General features: G+C 39.8%; 2 protein-coding genes and 1 long non-coding RNA gene across 4 annotated transcripts; 1 reads left to right on the forward strand and 2 right to left on the reverse strand.

Annotated features, from left to right (window-relative positions):
- Positions 1–1,436: 1,436 nt before the first annotated feature.
- Positions 1,437–3,560, reverse strand: LOC143477889 (uncharacterized). Its single transcript, XR_013121657.1, has 3 exons — positions 3,273–3,560; positions 2,428–2,844; positions 1,437–2,338 (listed from the first exon to the last, which is right to left on the reverse strand). It is a non-coding gene; the product is annotated as an uncharacterized LOC143477889 (long non-coding RNA).
- A 261-nt stretch (positions 3,561–3,821) lies between these two features.
- On the forward strand, positions 3,822–8,498 carry LOC143477888 (uncharacterized). The gene is made up of 9 exons (XM_076976746.1): positions 3,822–3,860; positions 4,130–4,199; positions 4,329–4,697; positions 6,167–6,208; positions 6,487–6,519; positions 6,956–7,073; positions 7,239–7,319; positions 7,655–7,715; positions 7,970–8,498. Exons 1-9 carry the CDS (start codon positions 3,858–3,860, stop codon positions 8,045–8,047), a joined length of 855 nt encoding a protein of 284 aa, XP_076832861.1. The 5' UTR covers positions 3,822–3,857; the 3' UTR covers positions 8,048–8,498.
- A 5,718-nt stretch (positions 8,499–14,216) lies between these two features.
- On the reverse strand, positions 14,217–26,148 carry LOC143478154 (B-cell receptor CD22). Of its 2 annotated transcripts, none has more exons than XM_076977117.1 (10): positions 26,018–26,148; positions 18,844–18,912; positions 17,851–18,201; positions 17,332–17,622; positions 16,761–17,012; positions 16,300–16,566; positions 16,097–16,181; positions 15,926–16,000; positions 15,371–15,431; positions 14,217–15,100 (listed from the first exon to the last, which is right to left on the reverse strand). In XM_076977117.1, exons 2-10 carry the CDS (start codon positions 18,890–18,892, stop codon positions 15,035–15,037), a joined length of 1,497 nt encoding a protein of 498 aa, XP_076833232.1. In that variant the 5' UTR covers positions 18,893–18,912; positions 26,018–26,148; the 3' UTR covers positions 14,217–15,034. The 2 variants fall into 2 exon arrangements, with proteins under 2 accessions (XP_076833232.1, XP_076833231.1); XM_076977116.1 differs by having other exon boundaries at positions 14,218–15,100; positions 17,851–18,213.
- Between the last annotated feature and the right edge of the window lie 681 nt (positions 26,149–26,829).

Genomic DNA, 26,829 nt, shown 5'->3' on the forward strand with positions numbered 1-26,829 from the left:
TTCTCTCTTTTCTTTGCTCCGGTTTTACCCTCTGTGTGGGGGCGGGGAAAGAGGCGTGGCCAAGAGCGAAAGGCGTGCTGTGAACGTTCAGCGTCAGTTCAGCTTCCTTCCACTCGCTGAACTGAACTGCTGCTGCAGCGCATCTGGTGTTAAAGGAAGAGAGAGGTCGGGTGTGTGCGAGGTGATGGCGCATTTCAGGGCATTGTTTTTATTCGCTCAGGTTTTCAAAAGATCATTTCAAACAGACCTCAGTAAAATGTTAATAATAATAATAATAATATATATTTTTTAAACGAAGTTTCAAAAGGGCACTTTCGTTGATAAAGGGCAGAGTTGGTGGTGCTTTAGCACCTGATGTCTATGTCTGCACACATATACCTGTGGTCCAGCTGGGCGACCGTCTGCCATGATACCAGTAACCAAATTGCCGCGCTGTGTGACGGTTCAACTGATGACGCTGAACGTTCACAGCACGCCTTTCGCTCTTGGCCACGCCTCTTTTCCCGCCCCCACACAGAGGGTAAAACCGGAGCAAAGAAAAGAGAGAAGCGCAAAAAAAAATTATGAACGTAAAATGCGAGATGCAAAGAAAAGCAGTGACGCGCAAACAAAAGAAAGAAACGCAAAAGGGAGAAAGTATTGCAAAAAAAGCAGCAACATAAAATGTGAAACGCAAAGAAAAGAAAGAAACGCAAAAGAGGGAAAGTATTGCAGAAACAAATTAGGAACGTAAAATGCATAATGCTAATCTTATATTTGCGATATTATTATTTTTTCGTCACCCTAATTTGACTCCATACACATCAGCTGTTTCTGACAGCTGACTGGTTTATACTTGACGTGTCGCGAGCGGCGCGAGGGTCCGCGCGGCGAAAATGACGTAATCGCAGTGGCACCGAAAATGTCCATTTCAATATTTCCCTGAACGCTAAACTTAATTAAGTTAAATATTTATACATATACTCGAAATAATTTGCTTTTTATTTACATTATTTAATGGTTGTTTATTTTCAAAACGCCCAATCTTAACGTCTTCACGTTCTCTCATTTTTCGTCCTGGAATTACATTTGTTGTGAAACGAAGTAGTACTTTAGCCTAAATTCCAGCACTTTTCAAACCTGGAACACAATGCATTAAAATACATTAAAATTCGACTTTCTTTTCTGCGCTCCAGATTTCTGTATTTACTTTAACTATCCGCCACTGTATTTCCCGCTGTTGGACGGGTACCAGCCAGCTACGGTCGATGCTGGCTCAAACCATTTTTCAGTGGGAGGCGGGGGTGTATGCACTTAATGGAAAATATGCAGATGGGTAAAAAACATATATTTTAGCCATTGAGCTTATTTTGAGTACAATATTTTATATTAATGAAAGATTTCAAGATTATTTAAAAATTATAGACTTTAAATAAAAAATAAATTGCTGGGCTCTTTGATGGGCCCCCCTGGCCCTGGGGCCCGGGACAACAGACCCAGTTGTCCCCCCCTGTCGACGGGGCTGCCTATCTGCCATGCAACACACACACACACACACACACACACACAAACACACACACACACATACACACACACACACACACACACACACACACACACACACACACACACACACACACACACCTGAGTATAACAGAAAGTAGATATGAGTTATGGTCAGTCACAGAGAGAGAGACATTGTTCTGGATTGTTATTTTATTTTAAAAATATATATTTGAAGCATTTTGCATGGTGTGGCCTCTGTTTTTGCTTCTTTTGTCTAATGGTTACAACTTACCCCAGCATGTGTTACAACCTACCCCGTTAGTGAACACCTTGTAAGGGAGGGAACACATTGTATTTGACATCAACTCACGATGGTTGTGATTTTCAATTGAAGTTTGAATTGGTGCCATTTGTAGTAAATAAATGGGGGTACTTTGTATAAAAGTTTGAGAAGTCTATCTCAAAAATTCAGTGAGTTACCGGTGCTGAAGCATAAAGTGTTACAACCACACCCGGTCTCCCCTATTTAAGGTACTCATTATTAAAACATCATTCACAAGAACAAGGAAAAAAACACTTTATATGTGCTGCAAAACAAATAGAAAGTGTGATACAAACTGTGGGTGCTTGTGGGTGGTCGTAAGGTCGACAACAAAGGAAACGTCAATAGGAAAAATAGATCATTGTGAAACAGGAAACCTTATGGGTTACTTTAGACTATAAACCTAACAATGGTTGTAATATGAAAATAATGTGTAAGTGCATATAAACAGACTTGCCACTAGCTTTAATGACACTGGAACAAAACAAAGTAATGTGAAAGATGCATCTGTGTTCTTCTCATTAACTGCGTCTGTAAAAAAAACAAAATTAACAATACTACCAAAAGCATCTAATATCCGATCCACATAATGTCCTAGTTACAAAAAACCGATGACTTACCAGTCTGTACTGTAGTAACCGTGATATCAATGCCCATCGTAGCCTCCACATAGACGGTAAGATTTGTTCCGGCACCAGCATGTTGAAATATCCTGCCATTAATTCCGCAGAAGAAATTACAGTAGTACATGCCAGAGTCGTTGGGCTCCAGCACGGATAACTGGAGTCCAGCACTACACTGACCGGTGCCGGCGCAGATTGGAGGGTGCTCATCAAAACGTCCTCTGAACTGCGAGAGATGCTTGACCTCCGGCAGGTGTCCAGCTGCGGTCTGCTTGTACCAGTCCACTTGGCACTTGGCAATCCTCTGACCGCCGTCTGTGCCAGTCTTGCAAAACATGGTGGCATTTTCTCCCGCTGTGTGATGTGCGGTTCTGGGCCGCTGCTTCACGTGAATGTGACCGCAGACCCATGCCACTTTGGAAAAAGGCACAAATAATTGAAGAATTTAAGAAAGGCAAACACATTGTGGGCTTGGACGCAGTGCCTCTCTGACACTTTTATTTCCCTGCTCCTAACTGCATGGTCTTATATACTTAGAATCAAGTTGTTATTTAGCCGCTAGTTATGGACAATTACATACAATTACAATTACAGAATTTGGTGGCTGGAACTTCTTGTTAGCTGTTAAAGGCCTACTGAGATTCCAAAATCATGTCCTATCCACAACACAATAAGAGTCTAGATAACTATATGTCTTATTAGATTTTCATGATCTTTTTCTTAGCCTTATAATGCATTCGGCACAGCTACATATAGAAATGCATTATATACAGTGTCTTTCACACAGCATGAATAAAAAAGGCACCATGCTGATGTATTTGGTTATCAAACATGCACATTACCTGAAAGATGGATCACAGCAAAGAAGAAACTGTATAGTAGCATGTCTCTGTGAAAGAAGCGTCACCAGGAAACACCACCTGCATTACCCTTTCACACATTTCTCAACGTACTTTTTACACGGCCGCTTCTGTTGATGGTGTCCTGCGTAATGAATTCAAATAAACCCAAATGCTATTACCTTCCTCTTAGAAATGTTACTGTCATAGTAAGTAAAATGAACGTGGTCTAAAAAGGCACTTTCACGCCTCTATTTAAAGCGTTCACTTCCTTCGACTCGTCACATTTTCTGTTACATTGTTTCTGTTTCCACACAGCAAAAATGGCATACATTCATACATTTAGTGTCTACAACACTTTTATACAATTATCGGTATCTGCATTTATTGTTGATGTATCTAAAATGAGGTACCAATATGTGTTGTACTGTTTTAAAAACTACAGGGTAAAAACAATGGGAAAAAACCACAGAGTTTCTTAAACTTTTCTGGTTATGAAGTAACAGGAAGTCTACAGCATTAAAATGGTTAAGATAAAAATCCTTCCTGTGTTCATCATGTCAGTTCAGTGGTGTACGACTCAGGAGAATGGTACAGTAATTTTTGCTCCTTTACATGGTTTCTCTAAGAATTCTGCTTTAGTCAAATTCATAAATACCACTGTGGCATTTGTCTATGGGTCATAAAATTAGTTGTTACAGTTGTTAGCACTTATATGATATTATGATATATATATATATATATATATATATATATATATATATATATATATATATATATATATATATATATCATATTACTTGACCAATAGTATGTTTTGTGTCTTTTAAAAATTGTTTTGCACTGCTCTTGTTCCATAGATGACACCTTTACAGCAGATAACAATACTTTTTATATGTTTCATACTAATAGATGTCAATATCACCGATGGTAATTGTATTTATTTACGTTTTACTCTCTTTAATTAACTTAAAAATACAGTATGAATATTCAATACTTTGTTTCTTTACATTTTAATTGCTTAACCAGTACTGTAATAACATCTGTTCCTTTTCGAAGAACTTTGGACTGTCACCTTGCAATCCAGCACATTTTATCCTGCAGAGTCTAGTAACATCACTATTAACTGCACAATGAAATATCCTGAAAAATGCAGAGAGACGCATGGTCAAATATTCTGGAAGGAATTTGGAGAACAATCAATGAAGATTGAAAATAAAGATAGAAGGAGGTTTATTCAGCATCCTAACGCCTCATTTGTGATTGAACATTTTCGGGGAAGAACCAAACTCCTTGGAGATTTCACAAAAAACAACTGTTCTCTGTTAATCAGCAATATTCAGCAAAAGGATTCGGGACAGTACTACTTAAGAGTGGAGGCTGGATGTAATAATTATAGCTTTGTGAACAATAGGGTTAGTATTAATGGTAAGTGTTCATACATTTCCAGCAAAGCCTGACATCTCTAATGTCAAAATTTGTGTGATCATTTTATATGTTCAGATATTGTTAACAAAAGTAGTGTCCTTTATGGCAGAAAAAAATATTATATTATAATATTATGACTTTACTACTGTGTAAATCAGACTATAGTTTTGGACCATAAAAAACAGACCATAGAGTTGGATCATAAAGACAAACTATAGAGTTGGACCATAATGACAAACCATAGAGTGGGATCATAAATACAACCATCGAGTTGAACCATAAAAACAGACAATAGAGTTAAACCATAAAAACAGACCAGAGAGTTGGACCATAAAGACAGACCATAAAGTTGGACCATGAAGACAGGTTATAGAGTTAGACAATGAAGACAGACCATAGAGTTGGACCATAAAGACAGACCATAGAGTTGGACCATAAAGACAGACCATAGAGTGGGACCATAAAGACAAACCATAGAGTTGAACCATAAAGACAGACCATATAGTTCAGGGCTCTCAAGTCTCACGCATTGAGCGTGTGACACACGCATTTGACCGTCTTCACACGCCACACTTCCAATTTCACACGGCGAGAAAAAAAATCTAGTTTATTTACCTCCGATCCATATCTATGTCGCCCTCCACTGGCGATCGATCGCGATATACAAACCCCCCCCCCCCCCCCCCCCCCCCCCCCCTGCTCAACAACTTACGTTCGCCAAACCCCCAAGCCCCCCCCCCCCGCTCAACAATGAACGTTCGAGTTGGACAACATAGAGTTGGACAATTAAGACTGACCATAGAGTTGGACCATTAAGACTGACCATAGAGTTAGACCATTAAGACTGACCATAGAGTTGGACCATTAAGACTGACCATAGAGTTGGACCATTAAGACTGACCATAGAGTTGGACCATTAAGACAGACCATAGAGTTGGACCATTAAGACTGACCATAGAGTTGGACCATTAAGACAGCTGCCTCCTTCTTTCCAGTTTTGATGGTCTTGGCCACAGTTATAGAAACATGCAAAGTTGTGATTGTCTTTGTTAACATTAATTCTTTGAAGTGATACTTTGGTCAATTGAATGTGTTTTGACATTCATAAATGGTACACTTTCCATCTAACTATGGATTTATTTAGATGTATTCACAATGTATTTCCCCATTTCAAACTTATAAATGATTCGATCTTTTGCCTTAAATCCATCTGCTTTGCATGATGAATTCATTTTAGTGAGAGTTAATTTAAATTTAAATTTAAATTGACAAACATTAATACTTAAAACCTGGATTCAGGAAGGTGTACTCAAACCTTTGATGCCTGAAATGTTTAGAAATATCTACGAGCATTCACATGTATTAAAACATTGTTACTTTTTAATCATTATATTTTTGCAATAATCCAAAAATGCAATTTTTAAAAATATGTCCAAAGTTGTAGATGAGATCATGTGTTTTGTGTTCAGTCCAAGGGCATACACCTCCTGTGATCGTGCAGAAGTCCCCTGGTTAGTGTCATTGGATTATTTTACATTGTTTTATTTAAGACCACTAGATCCTCCACTGCCAAACCTTACCATGAATCAACTAGTATTACAATTGATATTTTTGGTAGTTATAAGCATTTCATAATGCTAACATCTTTAGATCTGTTTGTTTATTTATTATTATATTGATAATAATAATCAGACTGTCTGACTCATAATATTACAATATAATTTTAGAATTTCTAAAATACCAACATTCAAATCAAATTATTCAAATGTATTTATTGGTTGTATTACAGACTTTGAAACAACTATGGCTCCAAGTTCTCCTTGTAAGTATAAAGAAAATGTTCGTAAAACTGTTGACATGAAATGGAATTACTTGCTTGGCTGTATGAACAGTGATACACATGTAATATCCTTGGGTTCCAACAGTTCTAACAGTTTGCCCAATCTCCAACATAGTGAAGCTCAAAACCAATCAACTCATCATAGAGCATTTCACTATTTGTCTCAGCAAAATGAACCCTTCACATTCCTAGTAACATGGTGATCTTGCACCATTTGCTTCCTCTCTGAGTGAAGCCATAGAATTTAAGATCATGCCCATCGGGTTAGTCTTCAACACAGATGGTGTGAATGGCTCCTCAGACTGCCTGATGGAAGCTAACCCTTTGACAGAGGCTCAGTTAGCACCACTAATGCCTAGACTGGAACTATGTTGACCAGTACACACTTGTTATGGATCTGTTTGTATCTGTTGAACAGGGACGTCAGCACCCTCACCTATGGTCACTACTTACGTTCTGATCGCCATTCCTGTGTCTCTTATCCTTATTGTGGCTGGGATTGTAGCTGTGCTTGTACTTCTCAGACAAAAAAGAAGGTGGGCCTTGTTTAGAAAATCTTCTGTATTTTTGTAACCTTTAAATACATGTGTGAATCATTTCTATTTTATGAGTGTGTACACTAATATTTTTTAAAAATTAATAATTGAATAAATTCCTGTTAATTAATTGCAATGAAAACTATATGAATGATTATCTTCCAGAGGAGGGAAAACATTCAAACATCATCAAGGTCAAACGTCAAATTACTATGAAAATTATGAAATGCCTCAAGAAATACACAGGTGAGACCTTACTTACCATAATTAGAAATATTTGGCAAATCTGCATATAGCATATAAAATGTAGTCTCAGAATGTATCAAGAGACATACATTGTCACATAAGTAACTGCAAGCTTCTTGCAGCATAACACCTGCTTGTGACTAACTCATTTTTCAATTGTAAACATGCTATCCGTCACGTGCGATCTCTTCAGCTGCAATGTGTCTTCAACTCTCACAGCACAATGCAAATATAAAAATATAATAAATTTTCATATTAATTTTACTCGTCACATTATGGATTATTAGTTATAAAACTAACCTGGCTGTAAATTGATCAAAGTCATCTTCACACAGGCAAGAGGAGAAGGAGAAGGAGGCACAGGAAGAGGAAGAGCCCATTTATAAAAATGTACAGGTAGTGTATTTACTTCAAACATCATCCATAACACACTCATATCAAATTAAGGTGATTTAACAAAAAGCAAAACCAGGCCTTGAAACAATGACAGTGAACTTATTACAAAGTAGAGATCATGTATGTTTAAACACACCTGAAATATGCATTATTTTGGCATTCAAATTAATTTAAGTATCACCATGAAAATTAAAATAGGATATAATAGGAGATTCCCACGTTCACTGTTGTGTATGGCATGGTCTGCTTCACAGGAGTGTCACAAGGAGGTCACTGTGGATTGTAATCAATTGGACAATATCTACTGTAATGTTGGTGAACTGGTGTACTGATTTGAAATCATGATTATAATTATAAAAGCCCCAAGAAATATAGTAGTCAAGAGAAATAGGCATTCTCTATTAGAATATTTTTATTATCATTTTAAAATCCGCATTCTCAAATAATTGGGAAATTTTGTGTGAGTGCTAGTATTCTTGCCTTCTTGCTGGTATTTATGCATGTGTGTCCTTAACACCATAGTTGACTTCAATAAAATGATGATGATGATGATGATGATGATGATAATTGTGATTGACAGTTATTACTGCAAAGCTTTAGATATTGTTACATCTGGGGTACATCTGGGGTGCTGTACCTACATTGTTCGACATATCTGTCATGTTTATCTACTGTTAATTAATTGTTTTTGATATACTGTATGTTAAGCTAAGAAATGTAGATATTTTACCAAATAACAGACTCAACAGATTCATTATTAATAAAAATGGGTTCTTTGGTGTATATTCTTTATATTGATTGTATATATTATATACTGTATTATTTCTTAGTATAATTCATTTCAAATGAACTACACATTTTTTGTTTTGGTATTATGAAAAACCATTAAACTGGTCTAATTTTAGTTTCATCCGTTCCTGATCTTGGCCTTGTCTCTAACTAACTCTAACTCTAACTTTAACTACTAAGGCTTGATCTTGATTCAGCTCAATGTGTTCTACTCTTGTTCTTGAATCTGACTCACTGTGTTCCAGTCTAGTATTAGACTCAGTCTAGACCAATGGTCTCAACTCTCTTACACTCTGCCCATGGGTCGAGATTCTCATATCTCATCCTCATTCCTTTTTTATGTCAATACTGTGGTTATTTAGTTATTCACAGTAGCTACTGAAAAATATGCCTTACTAAATCATACAACTGGAGTTTAAGAAGTTAACCAGGCTTGAGTTTCATACGGTCATTTCCCCTTTTTTACTTGGTCTGACTTTGCAGTCACCTTCTAGAGGTGTTGAAAAACACTTTTTTCGTTTAAATTTTCTGTGTAGAATGGCGCAAGATCATTGGGCAATGAGGAAATTCTGTCTAGAGTGCCTTAAAAAATGAGAAAACAAATGAGAAAAACTTTGACTATATCCTGCTTTCTATAGTGGTTGGACACGGACCTGAAATTATAGTCTATTGTAGTGCAAAACAGCAATAAATAATTTGAAAGCCAGTGTCAGTTAATGATGAAGTCAAACAAGAGTAATCAGATACCACAGTTTCAGCATGTACATGGACAGACCGCCGGTGGTGCACAGGCAGCTAACCTTTGACCTCTAGCTAGATACGCATCATTTTAACAAGACAAGTTCTTCCTTTTTCTATAATGTTACACTGTAACTTGGTTTGTAATTGACATCAATTCTCAATTAAAAGTGTTGTAATGACTGCAAACCACATTTACGTTATAATTCTGAGACTGCACGATTCCATGTCCCTCTTTTTCCTTCCATTGTCATAGCTACCACGGTTAACGCATGTGGTCTATGTGGTCAGGCATGTGAAGTCTAGTTCAACTCCAGTCCAGTTCAAGGTGAGGCTTACCTAAAACACTCAGTGACCAAGTGTAACAAAGATCACACATATGAAAGATCACACATATGAAACGAATCTGTATTCTCCATTACAAGCTCATATTTTAAATTACATACAACCAGCCCACCTTGTTGCACGCGCACACACACAGGAGAGTAGACCGTGTCTAATCGTTACTGCAATCATGAGAAGCAGCTAGCTATCTTTTAGCACAATTTTAACACATTTGTTAAAACGTCACATCTGCTAGCTCACATCAAGCCCTGAATATAGTTTTGGCTTTCATATTGTTACTGAAAATACTGTGTGTGCATGTGCGTATGTGTGTCCCTCAAGCTGTGGGACCGTCGTGCCGTGACACAAAACATTTCTATCCAAGTAAACATTATGTGATGCCATTCGACTATTTGTGGGAGATTAACTCAATTATATGAATCACATTGATTTTACTCATCTACAAATTCCGGCATAATGACAACAAAGGACAGGATAAGAAACCATAATTAAGGGAGGTTCAGCAGGCTGCCCAAGGTAGCAGCTCTCTTCTGAGAGTCCTGATCAGAGTCCATCTCAGGGACAGCTGAAGCCGTGCTCAGACACATTAGATCATCATGATAGGGGCGGGTGGGGGCAGGAAGGATGTGAGCAAGAACCTGCTTGTATTTTTGTGAACACAGCTACTATGCAATATCCTTCTGTATGGTGAAGCATTTCACTATAGGTGCGATGAGATCTACTTACCAGTGTGCTGCAGTGTCTCCTTGACGACGACAGTGAATGTGATCCACTGGGATGCTAAGCTGCACAGATCCTGTTTATTTTCTATCTGGAAGCTATCATGGTAGAGACCACTGTCAGGGACTAGAGAATGTTCAAGGATTTGTGGAGCTTAGCTTCTACAGAGCTCTGTTAAAGATAGTAAGATGCTTGTTAAGAAGATGTAGGCACTGTTATCTACAGGAGGATCTGAACTGAGACAGGCAACAAGAAATGACGATGATGTTATTGCTCACCTACTTGCTAAGGCAAGAGCATGGAGCATGATCTTTGGCTTACCCAGAATCATCTGGATCAGCAAGAACTAACACTGGGTCTTCGTTGGCATTGTCAAAGGGAACTGGGTTACAGATACACAAAACCTACAATGTGTCAGATATATAATGGTTGAAGCAATATGACCCTATTGGAGGTGTGTGCGTGTCTACCATTGTGTTTGATTAGTGTCCAGTGTTCATCATGGTTGTGTGGTCTTTCTAGAAGGAACACGTCAAAACCACCAAACTGAAAGTAAACTCCCGAAACAACATCCTTCGAAAGCTGACCAACTCCAAATGGGAAGCTACAGCACACACGTTAAGATCTACTGCTTTGGCTCTGTGCTACTCCTCTGCAGAGTATGCATGTCCTGTTTGGGAAAGATCATCCCATGCCAAGAAATTGGACTCAGCATTGAATGACACCTGCCGCTTAATCACTGGTTGCTTGAAGTCTACAAACATAAACAACTTGCACCTCCTCGCTGGCATTGCCCCTGCCGATGTGAGACGGGAAGTTGCCAGCCTAGTAGAGATGACCAAGTCCACCAGTGATGCATGCCACCCCCTTCATGGTCGCGTACCCCCGGCCCAACGGCTGAAGTCCAGGAGAAGCTTTCTCAGCCATGTCCAGCCCCTATCAACATCACACACATTGGGCAACACGGTGGCTTGGTGGTTAGCACGTTTGCCTCTCAGCACTGGGGTCTTGGGTTCAAGTCCCTATCTGAGTGGAGTTTCCATGTTCTCCCTGTGTTTGTGTGGGTTTCCTCCGGGATCTCTGGTTTCCTCCCACAGTCCAAAAACATGGAGGTTAGGTAAATTGGCAGTCAACAAAAAATTCTCCCTGAGTGTGTGTCTGTGTCTCTATGTTCAATAAAAAGTAGTGTGTGTGTGTGTGCTTGTATGCCCAGTGGTGGATGGTGCTTTGCCACTAGGGTCTGTCCTCTCTCCCCTTCCTGCACCCCATTCAGTCCCCCAGGGGGCTGTGGCTTCCGGTAGAGAGTACGCTGTGCGCAATTGGCTGCCGCTTCTCGCTGGTGTGTGTGTGTGTGATTGATTGTCTGTGACTTGTACCTGTGTTAAATTGTAAAGCGCCTTGGGAATCTGGAAAGGTGCTATATAAATCGAACATTCATTCATTCATTCATCACAGGTAGAAACTAGACTCCAACTATGGACAAAAAGGCTTGAGGATGACCCACCACCTATGGACATGGGTTTTCCCCCTTCTGAAGCCCTCCCCCCAGGCTCAGAGGCACCATGGGTCCAGTGGAAAATGCTCAACCGCTTGAGAACAAGAACAGGGCGATCAAAAGCTGCCATGGCCAGATGGGGATATGAAACTGGCCAGACCACCTGTGAATGTGGAGAAGAGGATCATACAATGCAACATTGCCTTGTTGCCTACTACCAAATCAGTGCAGCTCAAAGGATCTTGCAGTGTTCAATAAAAATGCAAATGATTGTGTAGGGAAATGGGAAACTGTAATATAAACTGTAAGTTTCAAAGACACGAAAAGGAGAAGAAGAAGATCATGGTCGTGTCAGCCTGTGTGTCACACACGTCCTGTTATGTGCTGCACCTGTGTCTCCTTTATCCCATTGTTAGCGTCTACATTTAACCCCTAGTGTTTGTGTTTTCCTTTGTTGACCTAGCCTGTGTGTCTTGCTAGGTTGTGCCTTACTTGTTAAAAAAATGTTGTTCACAATTGTGTCCTGCATCGCTCCCAATGTGACACGCACCATGTGACCAAAGTCGTTATTTCTGAATATGTTGAGAAACTGAAGCAACACTTGGATAAGAAAAAGTGTGCAGAAGATGCTGAAAATTTAGAGGAAGAGAAGCTGTGAAATGTCATGAGTGCAAACACATAGCACCTAAGGCCACAGACACCTAAAATGGCAGATCACCATGTCTGAAGGATTCAAAAACTAGAGGTGTCTTCAACTAAGGATTTTCATAGTCGAATTTGATTCGTCAGATTTTCGCTTTAGTCGACTAATAGTCGAATCAGGTTTTTTTTCTAGAGTACCTTAAATGGGATCCAGTTCTCTTTTTTCCACTTAAAGAAAAAAAAAAGATTTTGTGAAGTCTTTTATATAAGTCTTCATCTCACTGTTTTCATCCTCCACCTGGTCCTCCTCATCCTCATCTCTGGCCAGCAGCATAGCCATCACTGTGTCATTATGTTTGGGCACGGTAGGCCCAGCATTCACGACCATGTCACTTTCCTCCAAGGATGACCCGTCAGTGAGACTTTAGAATTTCTGCCACTGCTAAATACGCCTCATCTCTTTGTGCATCAGAGAGAAAGGAGAGCTACTTAAAGTGCGGGTCTAGTACAGCAGCACTGATATAGACGCTCCTTTCCAAGCCCCCTTTCAGCTCCCATCGCCTGTCCATCTCATCCGACAGTATAGTTTTGATGGTTTTTGTGATTTTGCTGTCGTCATCACGCACCACCAAATGCCGTTTTTTAATGTTCATGAGCATGGGGACAGTAGCAGACAAGGATGCGTTGGTGTCTTGTGACAAAACCTCAGTCAGACCGATCATTGGTTTAAGAACAGCAACTATGTCCTCTGCTGTGCGCCACTGTGATGTGGAGAGCTCCAGGTCACCATCTGACAGTTTGCTCACACTTGTATGCGTCAACATGGCTGAAACGGGCCCCTTTTGCTCAATCAGGCGATCAAGCATCAAATAGACAGAATTCCACCTAGTTACAACATCCTGCACTAATTTATGCTGAGAGACATTCTGTTCTTTCTGTTTATCTTGTAGTGCTGTGGTGGCCTTTGCGCTTTTTTTTTAAATGAGAAAAAGGGGCCTTGCAGCAGCAACAGTGCGGCAAATAGGGTCCTATTTTAGTGCACTATTAATGCACAGTTGTGGCGTGTGGCCTGCGCAGCACACACCTTTCATATTTCCCCAGCTGGGTCAACTGATTGGTGCACGTAATCATGTTTGCTGCATTGTCATGGACCACAAACGCTATTTTAGTACTTTGGATGTCCCACTCAGAAATAATCACCATCAGTTCTCTTGCAATGTGATCGGCTGTGTGACTGTCATCCATTTTTTTGTTTCTAAAACGAAACTCTCCAGTCGCCAGTCTTCAGTGACGAAATGTGATGTGACTGTGAGATAGGCCTCCATCTGAATCGAGGTCCAGATGTCTGTTGTGAAGCTGACTCCTTCACACTTCTATATTACCTTGTATACCTCTGATCTTGTTGATAAATATTGTGTGTGCAGGACATCCATCACTGTTGCTCTTGTAGGGACGGTGTAGCCCGGCTCAAGTGTGCGCAAAATTTCTTTAAATCCCTCGGCCTCAACAATGCGCACTGGTCTCATATCAAGCGCAACAAATACCGCAATTTTTTCAGTAATTTCCATTTTTCTTTTCTGCGAAAGTGGTGGTCTCAAATCAATTTTTGTTTGTGTTAATCTCGGGGCTGCTGGTGTTGCAGACGTGCTGGCTGAGCTGTCAACATGAATCTGCAGGTGTAACTGTCCGAAAAAAGACACATAAATGTTCAGATGTGATTTATTCGATGCCTGCATTGACAAATGGCTGAACTGTTTTTTTTTTTCGCCTTTTCGTTTTAAATGGTAGGCCATGTTGGTTGTTGTCGTGTGAAAACATAACTTGATGACATAACTTGCACTTTACTTTGTTTGATTCATCTTTATGAAATGTATCTTTTTCAAAATACTCCCACACTTTTGAAGTTTTTTTAGTAGCCATTATAATCTCGGCAGATGCTGACGATCCTGTAGGGTGTTCAGCTCCGCTCATTTGGATTGTGCAACTGCAAGGTGTGATTTATGAAGAAACCTATTGTCAATGTGCACACATCATTAAAAAAAAATTATTAACAGAAATTTGATGATGATTTTATTTGACAAAATGCTATATATAACGAAAACAAAGACATTTCATCTAACAACTAATGCTTAGCAGCATCCTTGGGCACCCCCATGCAGTCAGAATGGTACATTTGACTATGACGTTCATAGTCGACTAGGGGTCCTCCAATCAAATAGTTTAATAGGTTACCCCTATCAAAAACAATCTGATTATAGTATAAATGAAGGGCGAATTCTCATTAATGTAAAATATTGTGAGAGTAAATCCTAGTCCTTTTCCTTTGCTGTACTAAAAATCATTTCTAATGCCCGCTGGTAACCAAGACTGGTAAATGCATTTCTTACAGGATATAATTGGGTTTGTGGCAGCTGTTTTAGAACATGCTTGGCACTATACATGATTTCTTCAACTCTGAATTAATCGGTTGAATTTTAAATTAAAATTTTAATTAAAAAATGCCTAGACATCACCCCAAACAAGTAAAGAACTTTCTTGAAATCTTGGTCTTACGCTCCAAGCATCCAGCTTGGATTCAATTATTTGGACCTCAGATGTTGGCATAAATGGTATCGGCACCAGTGGCACATTCGTACGGATGGTCTTCCTCATCAAACTGCAAGAGTAAGAAAGTTAAGTTTACAAAACTATGCACATCTTATCACTATACTTCACTGCTTCCATTTCACATATATTCTATTACTCATTCTGTTTATTTATCTTATTTATTATCTTCTGAATTAACTGCCTTTATTTTTTAGTTGCTAATAACTGTGGTTAGTCTCAGAACTTTTGAAAATTTAGATTTTGTAAGATTAGTGTTGTACATTTTTTAGACTCCACAACCTTCCACAAATGCAAAGGTGGCATCTTGTGATATGCTTACCGTCATGTTTCCATATACATGCTGCACTTCTTTGTAGTTTGGGGGCGGATCTTTGCATTTTCTACAAACAGGAGGACATTAATGCTGTGAATTTACTGAGTCCATGAAAAGTGGTCTGCAGGGTTGCCAACTTTTGAAGATCGCTTGGAGTGAGATTTGAACCTGGAGGAGGTGGCGAGTGTAAATCGATCGCCAGTGGTAACATCATTGAACTAGTAACTAGTAACTAGTAACATCATTGAATCATAGATGTAGATCAGAGGTAAATAAACTAGATTTATTTTTTTCGGCGTGAGATATCGGAAGTGTGGCGTGAGAGCGTGTAAAAACGGTCAAATGCGTGTGTCTCACACTCAATGCGTGAGAGTTGGCAACGCTGGGTCTCTGAGACCAACAGCAATGCTATCGTGTCCGCTGACATGCTACTGTTAAACTGACTTTTCATTTTCAGTAAATGTCACTGGACAAAAGTTTTTCTTTCAAACTGCTTACAGCTCAATCAGTAACATGAAGGTATTCCCTACAGTTTTGACACCAGAATGACCTCATATGTACCTCTGTGAGTCAACCTGGAAGGGGGCAGTGTTCATTTCTGTCTTCGGGTCTGCTGTGTTCTGCCCCGTCCTGTTGCTTTCTCACACAGGAGAGGAAGCACTATTTTCATATTGGTTTGTATTGGTTATAGAAGTGTATTATAGTTATTTGCAAAGTGTGATGCATTCTTACCATTTTCTTTTCAATATCCATATGGAGAGGCCAGTGATGGTTACAACCAATGCACAGACAGCAAGTGAAATATATAGAAGTTGTCCTGTCAAGAGGAAACATTAGTCAGGTTGGATCCTTAAGCATGTCACGTGTTCTTAGAACATGTGTTCCTGACTTGTAATTCTATATTCATCATCTCAGAGACTGCTGTGAGCTCTCACCGTTGTGAGGAACATGTAAAGTCAGGGTAGAGTTTCCCTCACTGTTGCTGGCACTGCAGTGTACAGTGTCTGAGAAGCCGAGTGTCCCCTGTAGTGTTACAACGGTGAGAGATCCGTGCCTTTCTGTGCTACTGCTGCGGAGTTCTGTGGAAGGGTCTGGACCCCACCACCTGATGTCACTGGCAGGGTGGGAGTCCACCATGCACAGACACATTACTACCGAGATCTCCGAAGTACACGAGGAGCCAACTTTAATCTCAGGAGGATCTGGGGAGCATCATTTGAAAAGGTGATTCATTTAGCAGTACTGTAAAATGCTGGTGATCGATTCATAATGCAACTTACAGGATTATCTGCTTTAACTCTATCTACAGATTTTTAAGCGAATAAAAGTATAACAAAGCATCTTGAATTCAGTAGTCTCTGTCTGAAGGGTTTCTACTGCTATGGCTGCTACTCACACACTACGTTGAGCTGTGCTGGCCTGGAGCTGGCCCTTCCCTCTGTGTTAATGGCTGTGCAGTAGGGGGCCTCGTCATGTCTAGACACTCTCTGTAGTGTAAAGGTGCGCTCCTCTGACAGCAGGGTTCCGGAGCTAGTTAGCCACTGATATGCATGGACAGCCGGGTTACCATTACTGGAGCAGTTCAGGTCTACAGAGTCCCCTTCCCTCACCGAAGACTCTGAGATCACCTCAACAATGTCTGGAGGATCTATAGTATATGTACAATGTGTAGCATCAGTCACTATATTCTGAGAACATTTACTTAAAAATAAAACAAACACCACATAATTAAATATATGATCAGATACTATTTTTGAGGTGGAGGAAAATTGGGATTTTATATTTATTATTTAAAGTTTAAATTTATAAAACAGTTAGAAGTCTTTTAAAAAGTTAAAAGACCAGTGAGGCTCGTTAATATTGATTAAATGCAGAATTTCCCTCATCTATCTGACACTATTTCATAATAGTCGACTCAGACAAACGTTTGCTATATAAACATATGCTACATTTTTGGCTTAACTCACATTTCACATTTAAAGTTGTCTGGTTGGTTACTTTCTTCCCTCCTGGAAACACAGCTGTGCAAATGAGAGGCTTGTTGTGGTCCATCTTGGAGGCAGTAAAGCTCAGAGATGATGTCATCTTCCACTGACCCTTGATCTGCTCCTGTGATTGGCTGTTAAGTGTTCCTGGGTGGTTCCATGTGATGTGAGGTGGGTCTGATGGACAGGAGTGAGACACAGAGCAGGAAGTGGTCACCTTCTTCCCTGACCTCATTTCCGTCCCTGCAGATAGGGTAGGGTGTGCTGGAGAATCTACACATGAAAAATAAAAGAAACATCTGTAATGCCATGAAAAACTAACCATGGAAATGTAAGCCACAATTTGCCAATGTGGAGACAGTGCTCTTGGTTGGGTTCCAAACGTTTCCAAAACTGCTAGAGTATAATGTGCTTTGTGGATGAGGCATATGCACGTCATCATAGTCACAATGCACTCACGCTTCCATTGAGTTATTTAAACCATCCTTCGGCAACACCCACCTTTTATTGAAATGAACACTTTACTTTGAGTAAAGGAGTATTTGCCGTAATCTTCAATCTCGATCCGAAACGTGAATGGGCCGTTATCACTGTGGTGCAGCGGGTTGATTTTCAGGGAGCAGTTTCTGTGGCTCAAGTCACCTGTGAGGCTTGTGCGTCCCTGGAACACATTGCTGATTTTGGAAGTCACTGAATGGAAAACCTTCTCATTAGAGTCTGTGATCCAGATTCCAGTGAGGTCTGACGCCTTCCTGATGGGACCAGGGTAGCTAAAGTGGCAGGGAATCACCACGCACGAGCCGTCCAAGCCAACCATCGAGTGAGGGATTTCAGCTCTCCATGAGTCACTCTCTGCGGGAGACACTGGAATGATACGAGTCCGTAAGGTTCCCCACATGTGAGCGAGAGGTTTCAAGAAGACCAGACTGTGACAGAGCAAGCCAATAATCACCATGTGCTTCTGGCCTCATGCCGGAAAATATTCTCATTATCATACATAAAGCACCCTTAAGTTGGAGCTTGAAATGAAGATTTAATGGCAAGAAACTGTTAGGCATAATCAAAATCAAAATGCAGTCTTGTAACTATTGGGGATTCTTACATTAGCATTGTTTTTAATAAACTCAAAAAACCTCTGAAACTAAATAAATTAAATAGAATATATTAATTAAAACATTATTTTCAGAGGTATATAGGCCTGTCTTTAACCTAATTCAAACCATGTTCCTCTGTTCTCAAATTATTATAGGCCTGAGGTCTATACCACAATGACAAAAGATCATATTTGATCTTACAATGTAAGCTTAACTTACATTGAGGATTGAGCTAAATATTTATAAAATACTGTATATCCAAATGTAATATTTTTTCATACTGCTGGTCAATAAGATTGTTGCTAGCCTGGGTTGTAAAATGTTAAGTATGGATCTTCAGCCTTAACAACAGCTTCTCCTATTTGTTCCTCCAAAATCCATGTTCACTTACTCTACCTACCTGTATGCCAGACGACACACAAGCACAAATGCCACCAGCAAAAGAACATCTTCCTGTCTTCCTGTGCACCTGAGAACAATTCACAATACCTATTCAGAAAAGGTTTATTACTGTTATGTTGTATACACAGTGCTGCTCAAAAGTTTGTGAACCAATAAAACAGGGTCATTGTTTTCTAAAAAAAATGTAAACAATCTTAATCTAATCCAAATCTCAATTAGCAAAGCAGATCTTCCAAATAAGGGACACACAAAAAATAGAATATATTTTCATTGTTTATTCAACAAAAGTAATTTCTCTCTCAAACAACTGAATATCAGCCAAATGCAAAAGGATGTGAATTCTTTTAGTTTTGGGGACCATCTTTTTCAGCCATTACTTCAACCAAATGTTTTCTATAACCACAAATGAGTGTTTCACATCTGCTTTTGGGGATTTTTGCCCACTTCTCCTTGCAGAACTCCACCAGTTGAGAGAGGGTGGAGGGACACCTGGCATGTTCCGCCCACTTCAGATCTTGCAATGGCATTTCTATGGGATTGAGGTCCAGACTTTGACTGGGCCAATACAGAGTGCAAATCTTCCCTCTCTTAAATTCCTTGGTAGTTTTGCCATGTGGCAGGACATCCATCCATCCATCATCTGAACCGCTTAATCCCGCTAGTCGGGGTCACAGGGGGCTGGAGCCAATCCTAGCATCTCCGGGCGAAGGCAGGGTACACCATGGGCAGGTCGCCAGTCCACCGCATGGCCAACACACACTCATGCACGCACGCACGCACGCCCGCACACCCGCACACCTATGGGCAATTTAGAGTGATCAATCAACCTAACACGCATGTCTTTGGACTGTGGGAGGAAACCGGAGTACCCGGAGGAAACCCACGCAGGCACAGGGAGAACATGCAAACTCCACACAGAGCAGCCCAGACCGAGAATCGAACCCAGACCGCCTTGCTGTGAGGCGACAGCGCTAACCACCATACCGCCATGCCGCCCTGTGGCAGGACAATGAGGAGTTAATATGATGTTTGAATTATTAGTAGTGATATTAATTATTTGTATTTATAATTTGCCATTTTTCAAGTGTGTTGAAGAGCTCCTTGATTACAGTGCTGCCCCTGTAAAAGGGGCTTGGTTGAAGCCATGGGTTCATGCCTTGATTTTTTTCCTGTCTTTGCGGTTCACAGAGAGGTATGTGGTGCTGTGTTGACGTATATCTAATGTTTGCAGTTGGTAAATAATTACTGTAAGTTAACAAAACTTAAATATTACAGAAACTTGGCATCACTTAAGCTGATAAGTCAACTTAACTCAAAAATTATTTGTTGCCATAAAAACTTTTTTCTGGCTGTAATTTGAGTTTATATCCATTTATGCAAATATTTAATGTATACTTCATTAAGTATTGTCAACCGACAATTACTGTGACGCTGGGCGGCGGCAGACGGACGAGACACAGAGTCCTTGGTCTCACAGACGTCACTTTTATTTTGACAGAGAATTGCGCAATATAGCGCACGAAGAACATGTACTGAACACAGCAACGTGTAAACATAGACAACGACGAGCACAGGACACTGCGCGAGCGCACATTAAATAGACAAACCACATTAGCCCCACGTGATTACGAGACGATTCACAGGTGAGACTTATTAATCACACGACATAACCCCAACCACGAATATCCACTGACGCAGACAAAGCACGTGGACAACGTTGACACACGCCCAAAAGGGAGGGGCCGGGGTCCTCAACGTGACAATTACAAATTTTGAAGCTGTCGAAATAAATCTACCTTTTGCGTTTTCATTGACTAAGCCATAATCAATCAACATTAACAGAAATACATTAAAAACACTTGAAAAAGATCACTCTGTCGTGAATTTATATAATATATGTGATTCCCTTTTTGTATTTAATTACTGAAATAAATTGATGATTTTCAAATTTTTTGAGATCCACCTGTAGCAACAGATGTTTTAACATGGAGAAACATTGAGGTCAGCCATTTATATCCACTCTGCTGATGAAGTTTGGAAGTAAAGGTCATTGGAATGATAAATGCTGTAGTTTATAATTTACCATGTCTGTTGACTGAATTAGACATTTGCTGGCTAGCAGTTACTTTATCTAAATTGAAAACTTGAAAGTAACACCAAAGATGATACAGCATCTGAGCTAGCCAGCTAACCTTTTGAGTAGCTAGCACTACCTAGTGTGATAAATTACTATATTCATGATATGTGCTGCAGGGTTGCCAACTTTTCAAAATCACTTAGAGTGAGATTTGATTTAGGGGGGTGGTGTGTGTGTCAAACTTTTAGCCTGGGAGGGGGGGGGGTGTGTGTCAAACGTAAAGCGAGGGTGGGGTGGGCAGCAAGTGTCAACTGTATTATGTTTCCTCTATGCTGCACCTAAAGCGATCGATCACCAGTGGTTGGCGCCAGGGCGGACTAGTAATAAACTAGATTTTTTTTCAGCGTGAGAAATCGGATAAATGGAGTGTGAAGACAGTCAAATGCATGTTTCTCACGCTCATTGCATGAGAGTTGGCAACCCTGGTGCTGTGTAAAATGTCATACAGCAGGGAAAAGGATTAACTGCAATATTGTAATGCACAGAGTTGCAGGGTGTAAGTGTTTTGAAACGTGTAGCATAGTTCCCTGAGAACTCAGCCTGCTTAGCTTAACAGCAGAACATAACTTTCTCTTTATCTGCACTGAAAAGTGTGCGAGTCTCAAGAGTGGGGGCTTCACACGGGCTGTACAAGAGAAAGGGTGAGAAATACATTCACTCAAAGCTGCACTGGGTTAGAACAGAATCTGTTCTGTGTTTTCTATTGTTGCTCTCCAAGATCTTCGTATGCTTAAAATAAATGGTAAAAGGTACTTGAGCAATTAATTCATATAAAACCTAAACTTTGCTGAGTGTACCAGACACGTTGTACTGAAGTAACATAATAAGAGCAAAATCTCTTGAAGCACACCAATGAGCGACAAATTCATTAAATAACGTTAATTTACGTTACTGATTAGAAACGACTTAATGAGTGATGCTAGCGAGCTTGTTTTGTCAGTGAGTAAGCTCAGTAAGTGGCAAATATCCAGGTTTTAGCCACACTGTCTTAATAAATTATGATGTAAACTTTTTCCATTAGACCAAAAGTGAACCAGTCTAATTAAGATATGCACCATATCCTGTTGTGATACAAGCATTACTCTTGACATAGTAATATGCATTGTTATTTTGGTGTTTTGAATTTAGATTTTGGCAAGTTTTGATACATAATGTGGAAATGTATGTTGTTTGTGTTCTCTAGCTCCATCAAAGTACATTCATTAAGACTCCAGCATAGACAGTATTCAACAGTTGTACCCTTGCCATGCTTGTATCAGCTTAGCATGTGCACATTTAGCACATTTAATTTACTTAAGATACACATGTCTAGAGTGCATCCTGTGAAAAGCAAAGAAGGCAGACCTAGTGTTCTCTGTGTGATTTTAATCAGCCATTTGAGGAGGAGAACATGTTTCTTCATTTAAGAGGGCATTTAAGACTAAAGCAAACAGTACTGTGTCCTTTTAGGACAAATGTCTACTCCACAGTTCATTTTCACAGGTGTAGGGAACACCACAATGCTTCAGAATTTGATGAATCCATTGTTGTGCAAAGTGAGAAAGATATTTCTCATGACCAGGAAATTGAGCAAGATCATTTAGATGTGTCAGACGAAGACAAAACCATACCAGAGGCAGGTACACAGCACTTATGAATTAGCCAAACAACTGCAGTATAATATAGCAGCCTTCTTTTTAAAGTTGTTGACAATTCTGCATGAGCAGCACAGGAAATTATTGAGCACATTGATCAGTTATTTTCACTTTTAGAACCTATTGTGAAAGAAGCTGTTACAAAAATACTGAATAAGCATAACTGCTCTTTTACTGACACAATTGCAAATTAATTCCAACAGTTGTAGAGGAGAAAATCATTTTATGAAGAAACGTTTCCATATGTTAAACCTGTCAAGTACCTCACTACCTCTTCAGAGTACAATGATATGTATGCACCCATACTCTTATCTCGGCAAGTTTTTCTGAATAAAGCTGACTTTTTAAAAAAGTTCAATACATGCGTGATTTCAGTTCTGTTGCCACCCCTCTCACGGCTCTTCTAAAGGGATAGCCTAGAAGACTTTGCTGGTCTAAGGAGCAGGTCTTTACTAAACTTAAGCAGGCTTTCACCACCACACCAGTGTTGAGGCATCCTGATCTAGCAATACCCTTTGTGTTGGAGGTAGATGCGTCCTAGGTAGGGGTAGGAGCAATACTGTCACAAAGGGGCACTGGGGTCCACCTACACCTGGTCGCCTACTACTCACACAATCTCACACCTGCCAAATGGAACTATGGCATTGGAGAACATGAGCTGTTGGCCATAAAACTGGCGCTGGAGGAGTGGCAGCATTGGGCAAAGTGGGCTAATCATCTGTTTACTATCCTGACAGACCACAGAAATCCTGAATACATGCGTAATGCTCGGAAATTATCCACCAGACAGGCACACAGTTTAATTTTAACCTCACCTATCGTCCAGGTTTGGTGGTCAAACTCCATGGGGGGTATAGCCTACAGGTGGCGCCATTGGTGTTTACCAGGCAGGGTTATTAAAACATCTGAGTTTAGCAAGCAGCCACGCATGAGTGGCAGGTATCTCCAGTCGGTTGGTGCGTCAGGTGTGAGAGTTCGGAGGGGGGAATTGGCTCTGAACTCTCTGACAAACTTTAAATGGACAACGTTGTTCTTCTCTGAGAGCAGAGACTTCCTTCTAGTGACTCTATGCAATGTCATAGATTTTTTGCCTGATTTACATTTATACCAGATTCTGCCTAATAGGTTTGCAACTCTCTGGAGGTGATGTGTGTGTTGGCCTTTACCTAAATTATATATTTTTTGGTGCTTCTTGGTGCAAGTTTGATAGCCATCCACTTTTCTGAGTGCCTTCCATTTGTAAATTATTTGTCTTACAATGGATGGATGTAGCTGGAATCATTTGGAGGTGGTCTTGTAGCTTTCCCCATAGACTGATGGGCAGTCACCATCCTCTTAATTATGTGCTCAGGTGTCTTCTTTACTTGGCATTGTTGAATTGTGTTCTTCATGCCTTGGCACGACAGTGGTTTGGTTGGTTCTCTCTCCCTTTTAGTGAGTGTGGCTCAAATATTTTCCCATGGATGTCTCATTTGATTGGTCTGCTTAATTGATCACTTGAGCACTCACAAGTTTCACCTGAGTCTTTTACCTAATTGACTTTGCCAGTGCAGCTGTGATTCATTTACTTTTGCACATGTTCTGATTCCATTTCATTTAGTCTGTTGGCAACTCACACATTTATCTCAAAACAAAGAAATGGAATTGATGAATATAAACCTGGGCCCGTATTTATCAAACTTCTTAGAATTACTCCTAAGAATGCTGCTAAGAATTGACTTAATTCTTAGTTAAAAGCTGAGACTAAAAGTTAGTTATCAAGCCTCTCAGTCTCACTTTAAGGGAAGTGTAGGAGCAATTCGTAAGTGTCAGTCTCAGAGCTGATTTACGACACCTGGCTGTACCGCAAAGCTGATCCTGGATGACGTCGTTTCAAAACTCCCTGCAAGAACCAATCACTGGATCGGATTTCATGTTCAAGAATATTTCCTGAGAAATATAAAATTCCTGAGAAGATAAAAGAAGATATAATTCCTGAGAAGATAAAATTCAGAAAATGTTGAAATACCTTCACATTTAACTTAATAATGTTGCAGTCATGATTTTTGTAAAATAACAAAAAACACGTATTTACGTAGTCAGGCCCGTTGACAGTCTTGCTGGGGCCCGGGACAAGAAAGTTTCATGTGCCCCCCCCCCCCCCCCCCCCCCCCCACTTACGTCATTTGAATTTCCTCTGTAGCAGTATATAATATAGCCACACATAAAAGCTGTTTCTGACAGCTTACTGGTTTATACTTGACGCGTCGCGGCGCGAGGGTCCGCGCTGCGAAAATTACGTAATCGCAATGGCACCGCCCGTGCGCGAGGGCCTCACGCGCTGTTGATTCGCGAGGTCGTGCACCTCTCGAATTTTGTAACTTCGCGCGCCGCGCTTCAGCGCAATGAACAAAGTCATGTTTGCAGGGTTCATACACCTTTACAAGGTGGAATTAAAGCACTTGTACGTCACTTTCAAGGTCCATTTCAATATTTCCCAGCACGTTAAACTTTTTTAAAAACATTTTTTAATTAAGTTAAATATCTATACATATACTCAAAATGATTCAAAATAATTCGCTTTTTATCACATTATTTAATGGTTGTTTATTTTCAAAACACCCAATCTTAACGTCTTCACGTTCTCATGTTTTGTCCTGGAATTACAAGAGGCTCGTATTTGTTAACGTAATACAGGAACTGTTCAGTCAGACAGCTATTTGTTGTGAAACGAAGTAGTTACAATTTCAAGCATTTTCAAGTACTTTAGCCTAAATTCCACCACTTTTCAAACCTGGAACACAATGCAACATTAACATTCGTCAGGTAAATGTTTTTCCTTTCTTTTCTGCGCTACAGATTTCTGTTTACTTTAACTATCCACCACTGTATTTCCCGCTGTTGGGCGGGTACCAGCCGGCTACAGTAGGTGCTGGATCAAACCATTTTTCAGTGGGAGGTGGGGGTGTATGCACTTAATGGAAAATATGCAGATAGGTAAAAAAAAAAACATATATTTTAGCCATTGAGCTTATTTTGAGTACAGAAATTTATAGTAATGAAATATTTCAAGATTATTTAAAATTATAGACTTTAAATAAAAATAAATTGCTGGGCTCTTTGATGGGCCCCCCTGGCGCTGGGGCCCGGGACAACAGACCCGGTTGTCAAATCTAAGAATTTTTCAGCACTTAAGTCCAAAATTCCACTCTAAGAAGTTTGATAAATACGGGCCCTGACCATTTCATATACAAAAACTGATAATAAAATAAGACAATCATGGTCAAACAACAAAAATCTAAACTACTTCAAGGAGTTCACAAACATTCAAGCAGTATTGTATGTTTAGTAAAGACACGAATAGACAAGTAAAGCACTTTGTCACTCTGTATAACTAAATAATAATAAACAAAATCACTGACCTTTTGCACACAGCTGTTGGCAGTAATCTTGAATTCAGAATGTAGTGGATATCCTGGTTGCTCTGTTCTCTTATTTAGAGCCAGTGTGATTGTGTCTTTATTTTAAGCCTCAGAACTTCCCTTTTCTCTAGTCTTAGTTTCCTATATCCTGCATCTGGCTCTCGTGAATGCATCATCAAATGAATCCAATATTCCTAAATATATTTCCAGTTCCATAGAATTAGACTTAAGCTTAGACGTAAAATGATTAGACTTAACAGGGATTCTTTAAATTCTTCTCATGTATGCACTATACAGTTTGGTGTCTTCGGGACCAGCATATAAAAGCATTAGTCCTGCATCATTTCTTTATTTCCTTAGAAAGATCTTTACCACAGTACCATTACCACTTTATTAGTTTCACTAAAAAGCCTTCCAGTATTAATCTGTAGTAAAAATAGATGTTATGAAGTGATCCTTCTAAATTCAGAATTTAAGTGATATGATGTGATGAGTGTGACAATGTCCTTCTCTATTCAGACAAATTCCAGTTGTGGAATTAATTTGATGGGATTGTTTACCTGGTGTGGTTTGTTTGGAGGGGAGGTATCTGGATGTTTGTAAATAAATAAATTGTAAATGTAAATAAGACAAGGGAGAGAGAGCGCACTTTAGAGGACGTGGAGGCCATTATGGCCTTTTTAATTGATAAGACATCAAGTTAGATTGGGAGTCAGGTGCGACTGTAACAGGGTAAAAGGATAGGTTATATGAAATTCCTGCTAAAAGGGAGTTTTGGCACCACCTACTTGACGTCAGCGCTGCGCAGTCCC

Source organism: Brachyhypopomus gauderio, chromosome 16, assembly GCF_052324685.1.
Source record: "Brachyhypopomus gauderio isolate BG-103 chromosome 16, BGAUD_0.2, whole genome shotgun sequence".
NCBI lineage: Eukaryota > Metazoa > Chordata > Actinopteri > Gymnotiformes > Hypopomidae > Brachyhypopomus > Brachyhypopomus gauderio.